The sequence below is a fragment of the Octodon degus genome, unplaced genomic scaffold (assembly GCF_000260255.1).
Source record: "Octodon degus isolate 3935 unplaced genomic scaffold, OctDeg1.0 scaffold00197, whole genome shotgun sequence".
NCBI classification, from domain to species: domain Eukaryota; kingdom Metazoa; phylum Chordata; class Mammalia; order Rodentia; family Octodontidae; genus Octodon; species Octodon degus.
In genome coordinates, this window is record NW_004524773.1 from 3,073,650 (window position 1) to 3,081,740 (window position 8,091).

Below are 8,091 nucleotides of genomic sequence, written 5' to 3' on the forward strand. Positions count from 1 at the left end.
TACCAGGGTTCAAACTCAGGACTTTACACTTGCCAGGCAGGTGCTTATGCCACTGAGTTATCTCCTTGACCCTATTGTGGTTTTCTAAGACAGGATCTTTTGTTGCCTAGGCTGACCTTGACAAAAATTAATTGTATGTTTCAAACTAGCTAGTAGAAAAAATCTTAAAGCTTTTTGTTCATGTGACCAGATATCTGAAAAAAATCAATTCAATGGAAGAAAGATTTATTTTGACTTGCGGAATTAGAGGCTGTAGTCCATGGTCATCTGGTTCCATTGTTGTGGGCCCACAGTGAGGTAGAACATCGTGGTGGGGCGGAGCTGCTCCCCTCGTGGTAGTGGGAGAGCAGAGAGAGGGAAAGAGCCAGAGAGGCCGGGGTGGGGGACAGGCTGTGGTCCTGAGGTCACGTCTGCATGACCGACTCTCTTCAACCTCCTGCATTTCCATCACCTTCAATAATGCCATCACATTATGATCCCCTCTGTGGATCAGAGCCCGAATCATCCAACCGTGTGCCAAAGCACCACCTCTGACCTCGAGACTTTAGGAGGACCTGGTGGAAAGAAATGGCAAATGTGTAAATGTCTGCAGTGATGGGTCTGCCAGTTACTGTGATCTGATCATTATACATTGTATTCTTGTATTGAAATGTCAGACTGTACCTCATTAATATGTACAATTACTGTATATCAATTAAAAATATTTTGGGGGAGGGTGGGAGGTATAGCTCAGTGGTAGATCATGTTTTGTTTTGAGACACAGTCTCGCTATGTGGTTCAGGCTGGCCTTGAACTTACTATGTAGCCCAGGGTAGCCTTGAACTCATGCAGTCTTCTTGCCTTAACCTCCTGAGTGCTGGTATTACCATGTGTGCCACTACGTCCTGTAGTGGCAGCATTTGCCTTGCATGTATAAAGCCTGGATTCTCTCCTCAACATGCAATAAATTTATATATAAGTTTGTGTATCATATATGTTATGTATTATAGCCATTGAAGCAAGCAAGGGCCTTGAGCTACATCTCCAACCTATTTTTTTATTTTTATTTTATTTATTTATTTTTTTAGGAGAGGGTTTACAGGGTCCACAGGGTCTCACTGCATAGATCAGACTCGTAGTGAACCTCCTATATACAGCCTCCCAAAGGCTGGGGTTACAGGCACACACCACCATGCCCAGTCTCAGTCACCATCTCATTGTGCCCTGGGGGCAGGGCTGGCACAGTAGGCGGGGGATCGAACTCCTGGCCCCTGCGTCTGCCTAAGCAGGTGCTTTAATCTGCTGAGCTATTTGGCCAGCCTATTTTTTATTTATTTATTTTTTTATGTATTTGGTATAAAGTTTCACTACAAAGCTTGGATACATAGTGATCCTCCAGTTTTCAGCCTCCTGCAGCCCTGGGATTACAGGTGTGTGCTATCACACCCGGACTTGGTGGCCGGCTCAGTGCGCCTGAAGGTGGGGCTAGCCTAGCATGTTGTGCCACAGATTGAGCCCTGGTCCCTGTATTTGCCTAAGCAGGCACTTTGTCCTCTGAGCTATCTTACTGGCTTTAAAATTTACTTATTTTGGTACTGTTAATTGAACTCAACCTTGTGCTTGCCAGGCAGGTGCTGCACTGCTGAGCTATCTCCCCAGCCCCTAAAATAAATGTTTAAAATTTAAACATAGAGTAAAGTACCTTTGAAGCCTATATCAGGACAAGACTCAGCAGAGGCTCAAAAAAAACAGGAAAGGTCTGGAAAAACTGGAGTTTGGTGACCCTGTGCCCTCCCTGCCCCCTTGCCCTATGTCTTGGAGGTCTCATCTAACCTGACAGCTCTAGTTCTCAGTCACTGTGCTTTCTTTTGCCCAGGTGCTCCTGGTCACGTCATCTTTCATGTCCCCTGCTGAGAGCCGCAGTTCCTCAAACCCCAACCGTGTTCGCATTTTTGGGCCTGATAAGTTGGTCCGGGCAGCAGCTGAGAAGCGCTGGGACCGGATCAAAATTGTGTGCAGCCAGCCCTATACTAAGGTACCTCAGGTGGATGCTGAGAGTGCAGAGAACTGAGGGGCCAATAATGGGGTGGGGGGTGGAGAGCTGAAACCTCAGGGCCTTATGGAGAGGCTGGGTCCCTGTGTTCCTGGAAGTGGGTTGGAATCCAGACCCTGTGAGCTTAGTTCTTTGGAGGGAGTCTAGACAGACAGTCAAGGAGGGGAGCTAGCGTGGCAGAAGAGGTCTGGTACAGTGGGTAGAAGTTAACATCATGAGATTTAGTCAGCCCCTGGGTTCAAATCCTGCCCGTGCCACTTTTCAGCTGTGTGAACCTGGGTGAGTGACTACCTTCCCTGGGCTCTGTTTTCCAATCTGATGGGATGCTAAGCTGTGGTGACTGAGATCCACCTGTGTAGTGGACCCAGAGTATAGGTCCTTCCTGTCCCTGAATCTGGTCAGCTGCCTTCTTTAAGGTCACTCAGGAAGCCAGCCTCCTCTGCTCTTCTGGGTCTATGTCCAGCCAGCAGAGGGAGAAAGAGCTGGGAGAATTTTTGTTTTAGAAGCAATTCCTCCTGTTCCTAGGCAGGAATCTTGGGGCAGGGAGGTGGAATCACTTGCACGAGCGGCAGACTTTGCCCATTGCAGTGTAGGCAGAGGAGCCGAGCCTGCCCAGAGTTAGGGCGCAGTGAGGTTTAGTGTTACTCTTATTACCCTCAGGGCCCCTCCTTGGACATGGGCGTCTATAGCAAATGAAGGGGCTGCCTAAGTGAAAGGGTCTTGGGACCAGGCTCTGTCCTTAGCCAATGCCCTGACCCCCGCTGCTGCTCTCCCAGGACTCCCCCTATGGCCTGAGTTTTATACGGCTTCATAGCCCTCCAGACAAAGAGGAGACAGAGGTCCCACCCCAGGTAAGCACCACCCGCCATGTCCCAGAGCCTTCTCCTTCTCGCCTTCACCTGCCACCACCCCTCACATGGCTTGACCTTGTGGGACCTTAGAAGGGAACAGTCACTAAGCTCGGCCAGTTCCGGGTAAAGGAGGAAGACGAGAGCGCCAGCTCCCTGAGACCAGGGGCCCTCTTCTTTGGCAGGATAAACAAGACATCCCCAGGTAAGTGTTGAATCCAGTCCTGGGTCAGTAGTGGGTAGGGACCTTGCCTCCTGGGTCTGAGAGGGGCGAGGACCTGAAGCCTTGGGTCTAGGGGAGGAGCTGGGCCTGGCCCCTGGGGCTGAGGGAGGAGGCTGGTGTCCGAACTTCTGAATCACTGCTAGGTTTTGAGAAGGATGCTGGGCCTCTTAGGCAGGATCTAAGGAGTCTCTGGGTCCAGCTACCTCATTAGGGCCCTACTTTCTCCTTCTGTAGCCACAGCCAGTGACCCCACGGGGCCCAGCTATGCAGCAGCTACACTTCAGGCCTCCAGTGCTGCCACCTCCACGTCTCCTCTCTCCAAGGCTGCGGGCAGCACCTCTAAGGTGAGCTCATCAGAGCTTGGTGCGGGGCTGGGAGCAGGTGAAGTTGGGGGCCTCACCTCACCCCCATTCCTCAGCCTCAGGAATCTCCCAAAGGGAAGAGGAAGTTGGATTTGAATGTAGAAGAAAGGAAGACCCCCAACAAGCCATCAGCCCAGCTCTCAGCTCCAGCCCTCAAGAGACCCAAATGTAAACTAGCTGGATGCCCTGTTAAATTGGGGCCTGGGCTTCTGTGCTGGGGCAGGGAGGGCCAAGCACGGAAGTCCTAGTGGTGCTGACTGAATCTGTACCCTTTGGGTCCCCAGTGTCAGCTCCCACCCGCACCCCAGCTGCAGCCCCAGTCCCTGTAGCAGCACAGAAGACTGTGCCAGGGAAGCCCCGAGGAGAAGGCACCGAGCCCAGGGCAGCCCATGGCGGCCCTCAGGAGCTGGGGAAGATCCTTCAAGGCGTAGTGGTGGTGCTGAGCGGCTTCCAGAACCCCTTCCGCTCGGAGCTCCGGGACAAGGCCCTGGAGCTGGGCGCCAAGTACCGGCCGGACTGGACCCCAGACAGCACCCACCTCATGTAGGCCTGTGCTCTCCTCCCCACACCGGCTATTGCTCTCCTCCTCTTCCTCTGCCTCCTCCTTACCTGCCCTCTCTTTCTCGTTGTCACCATTCCTGTGCCTCTGTCCCCCTTTGGGTATCTGGGTACCTCCATGGCTCTCTGCAGCCTGTGATTCTTCCATCCTCCCCTTGGTCTTTCATTAGCTTCTGTTTCTCTCACGTGTATATCACTGCCTGTCTTGTTTTCACTCTTTCTTCCTCTCTGTGTCACCCCCTTTCTCCTTCACCCCTCAGATCATATCTCATCAACAACCCCTCAATTATGTCTCCAAACAGCTGTGCCTTTGCAAACACCCCCAAGTACAGCCAGGTGCTGGGCCTCGGAGGCCGCATCGTGCGCAAAGAGTGGGTGCTGGACTGTCACCGCATGCGGCGGCGGCTGCCCTCCCAGAGGTGAGGCCTCACTGTGCACACCTGTGTGGCACACGCAGCACACGTGCCATGCCTGCCTCGCATCCAGAGTTAGTGGGCTTCTGAAGGGCAGAGGAGGCACAGAGACCCTGCTGATTCGGAAAAGGGGTCTGCCTGGGAGTCACAGGATGTGGAACCCCAGATACGGAGGCCAACTGGGTTTACTTTTGAGAATTTTCCCTTGATAGACTCAAAGAGGAAGATGGCTTCCAAGTTTTCTTCTCTAGGGGATTGCGAGTTAGTTGTCTAACGTGCCTCCTTAGGCAAAATCAGTCGGGGGCAAGGGACTGTGGTTCGATCCCCAGCACCTAATGATGCACTAGACCCGCCCTTAAGGCAGCCTGAGCCAGCCAAAAAAAAAAAAAAGTTTTTTTCTCTGAAGCAAGACTTTTCTTCCCCAAGAGGGAGAAAACGGTGTACTCAGGGCTCTGTGGCCAGGAGAGGGTGGTCCCTTCCCTCAGTGAGTGTTTAGCAAATGCCCATGGCCACTGCCTCCTGCACAGCCTCTCTGCCTCCCTTGGAGACTGAGGGCCCTGCTTGGCTGAGCCTGCATTTCTCCCCCAGGTACCTCATGGCAGGGCCTGACTCCAGCAGTGAGGATGAAGGGGGCTGTCCCAGCGGCAGCAGTGGGGATGAAGCCCCCAGGCTTCCAAGAAAGGTCTGCTGCCCCTGCCTGGTGGGAGAGGGTAAATTGGGAGAATGACATGGGTCTGCTCCAATTCCTTAGCCTCTCCAGGCCTGCCTCCTGTAGGCAGCTCCACTCAGACCCACCCTGTCACTCTCTTCACACTGACCCTCCCTTCTCAGCGCCCCCAGACCAAAACCAAGCCTCTGCTGGCATCTGGTCCCAGCTCACCCCAGAAGCCCCTGAGCCCCAAAGAGCCCAAGGCAGCCTCAGTAGGACCCCAGGAAAATTCTGACACAGATGAGGAACAATCAGGTTAGACTATAAGAAGATGGTTGGGTTTGGGATCCCAGGTCTGACAGGAGGCTGGGCTTGGACCCCTGGGTTTAAGGGAGGAGGCTGTGGCTGAACCCCTGGGTCTGAGGGAGGAGGCTGGGCCTAGACCCCTGGGTCAGGGTAGAGAAAGCTGGATTACAGACAAGTGGATTAGAAGCAGAGAGATCCCAGGTTCAGATAACTGGATGTGGAGGTCAACTGAGGTCGAGTTTGGGGTGCCTGAGTATAGGCTCAGGTGAGAAGCAGGGTGACCAGAATTCCTAGAAGACAACTCAGTGGTGTGTGCATCTCATTGACTGATCTGTTTACAGCAGGTCGGGACAATGGGGAGGAAGAGTCTGGGGACACTGAGGATGAGCTGAGAAGGTCAGTTGGGGCTCAGGTCAGGGTGGCCTGGCCTTGGGTGTCGTGGCTCACTGTGTGTGTCTACTCGGCTGCTCTCTACCCACCAGGGTGGCCGAGCAGAGGGAGCACAGGCCGCCCCCTGACCAGGAGGAAAATGGTGAGGACCCGTATGCAGGCTCTACAGATGAGAACACAGACAGTGAGGATCGCCCGGAGACTCCTGACCAGCCAATTCCTGAGCTCCCAGGTAGGAAATCCCTCTGCTCCTCTGGTGTGGAACCACCCCCCTCCCCCACCCGTCAGTGGTGATTCTCCCAGCCAGCCCTGGGAGCCTGCTGCCCCCCCTGCCTCGAGCAGTTTGTCTGGGCCTGCCCCCTCCCCTCCCGCATCCTCTCCCTGTCCTCTGTCTTCGTTGCCTCCTGACTTGTTCTCACAGTGCCAGTGTGAGCCCTCGGGGGCTCCCTCACAGTGTCATCAAGGCCTGCCTGGTGACAAGGACGCTGCTGTCCTTGGGAACTCAGTGGCAGGCACACATGTGCTCACTTTAATGTCACTCATATTGGCGTGAATGCTGTGTGGATGTGTGCGTGTAAGAAAGGAAGGAGATGGGAACGCTGTGGGGGAGGGGAGGACCACAGCTGCTTCTGGTCAGAATCAGGGTCTGAGTGGAGGCAAGGTTTTAGAGCACTGGGGGCACTGTTCCCCAGCTTCTCATGGCTGATGGCGGGAAAGCACTTGGATTCCCAGCAGCCTTAACGTGGCCTGGAGTCTTGTGAGAATGGGAAGAATGGGCCACCTGGAGGACACAGTTAGAAGGCAGCCACCACGCCGAGGCTCTGGTGTGACTTCTTGGGCCATGCGGATACAGGGCTGCAGCTGAGTGTACAGCACGTTGTGAGGAGTTATCGTATCTCCTGTTAGTGAGGCAGACAAGCAGATGGACAGACCAGCCAGGTTCCCCAAAGCCTCTGACAGGCCCATGGCCTGGGACCCACTGGGCCACTTCCCTGCATCGGCTCCAGATGCTGTCTCTGGGTGGAGCCCAGAGGACCGCAGACTCATCCTTCCACTGTCTCCTGCAGACTTCTTCCAGGGCAAGCACTTCTTCCTGTACGGGGAATTCCCTGGTGATGAGCGGCGGAAGCTCATTCGCTATGTCACAGCCTTCAATGGGTCAGTCTGGGGGTGGGGTGATGGTCCAGGAGAGGACAGGGGACATGACGGGGGTAGGGGAGCGATGCAGAGAAGGAGTGTCCTGGTGGTTGAGCACGGGCCGTGGGGTCTGAGTGCCAGTCTGGAGTGTTGCCTTCCTCAGGCTCCTCTCTAAAGTGAGGATTCTGTACCACACACACACAAAAGGGCTGGCCCCCCAGATGACCACTGTGGGAGTCTGCCACTGTGGCTTAGTGGGGTTGGTATGTGGGAGAGTGGAGGCCTCACCGGCACCTGGAGGACAGTGGGGCTGGAGAGAGGACAGAGGCTAGGAAGGTGTAGCGAGAGCGAATGTGACACCTGGGATGCGCTCTGCCTCCTATCTCCTGCCAGAGAGCTCGAGGACTATATGAGTGACCGTGTCCAGTTTGTGATCACAGCACAGGAATGGGATCCGAGCTTCGAGGAGGTGAGCCCTGGAGGGGAGAGAGGGGTCAGGGAAAGGGGAACCCTAGTCCCCCTTCACTGTCCCCCACCCCCTTGTTTGTCTCTTCCCATGTGAACCTTCTTGTAGGCCCTGATGGACAACCCTTCCCTGGCATTCGTTCGTCCCCGATGGATCTACAGTTGCAATGAGAAGCAGAAGTTACTTCCCCACCAGCTCTATGGGGTGGTGCCGCAGGCCTGAACTATGCACTTGTGTGCACAGATGCAGTTTAATAAAGGTGACCTGGTTTGGAGTGGCTGCCCCTCTCAGGAGTCTCTTCGAGAGGCTGCTGGCTTGTGTCTCATGTTTGGTTTTGCTTACACTCCAAGGCCAGGCCTCTGAGCTGCCTTAACAGCCTGTCCTGGATCCAGGAAGAGGGAAGGCCTGGCTGTGTCATCAGCTGGGCCTCTGTGCTGAGGTGGCATGGGGATGGAACCTTGACCCTCGAGCCTTTGGTTTTTTCCTTGAGCCTTTTCTGCATCTGGGTTTCCCTTCTGTGGGACGTGAGCTGGAAGATGGGGTGCTCCTTTGATTGGCCACTCTCAGCCTCAGGGGTAGAGCCTTTCCCCCAGGATTTTCAGAGATCACTATGTGCAGCAGTCCCCAAGTATCACCTAATCCAGTAGGCAGAGTCTGATAAAGAGACTTTTTGTTTTGTTTTGGAACCAGTAGTCCAAGTCAGGACC

At 54.4% G+C, this 8,091-nt stretch overlaps 1 protein-coding gene across 4 annotated transcripts in view; it reads left to right on the forward strand.

The window, feature by feature from the left end:
• Xrcc1 (X-ray repair cross complementing 1) overlaps positions 1–7,658 on the forward strand; it is a 24,404-nt gene extending 16,746 nt beyond the window's left edge. The window contains exons 1-15 of one of the 4 annotated variants that reach the window (XM_023704460.1): positions 1,623–1,736; positions 1,856–2,014; positions 2,809–2,883; positions 2,974–3,085; positions 3,338–3,447; positions 3,522–3,633; positions 3,750–4,008; positions 4,326–4,442; positions 5,025–5,118; positions 5,268–5,400; positions 5,733–5,787; positions 5,874–6,013; positions 6,849–6,939; positions 7,312–7,387; positions 7,493–7,658. In XM_023704460.1, coding sequence (XP_023560228.1) covers positions 1,880–2,014; positions 2,809–2,883; positions 2,974–3,085; positions 3,338–3,447; positions 3,522–3,633; positions 3,750–4,008; positions 4,326–4,442; positions 5,025–5,118; positions 5,268–5,400; positions 5,733–5,787; positions 5,874–6,013; positions 6,849–6,939; positions 7,312–7,387; positions 7,493–7,606 — 1,623 coding nt within the window. In that variant the 5' untranslated portion in view covers positions 1,623–1,736; positions 1,856–1,879 and the 3' untranslated portion in view covers positions 7,607–7,658. Of the gene's footprint in view, positions 1–1,622; positions 1,737–1,855; positions 2,015–2,808; positions 2,884–2,973; positions 3,086–3,337; positions 3,448–3,521; positions 3,634–3,749; positions 4,009–4,325; positions 4,443–5,024; positions 5,119–5,267; positions 5,401–5,732; positions 5,788–5,873; positions 6,014–6,848; positions 6,940–7,311; positions 7,388–7,492 lie in introns of those variants that run through there. The other 3 variants (XM_004644339.2, XM_023704458.1, XM_023704459.1) reach the window with 3 other exon arrangements.
• Positions 7,659–8,091: the final 433 nt, after the last annotated feature.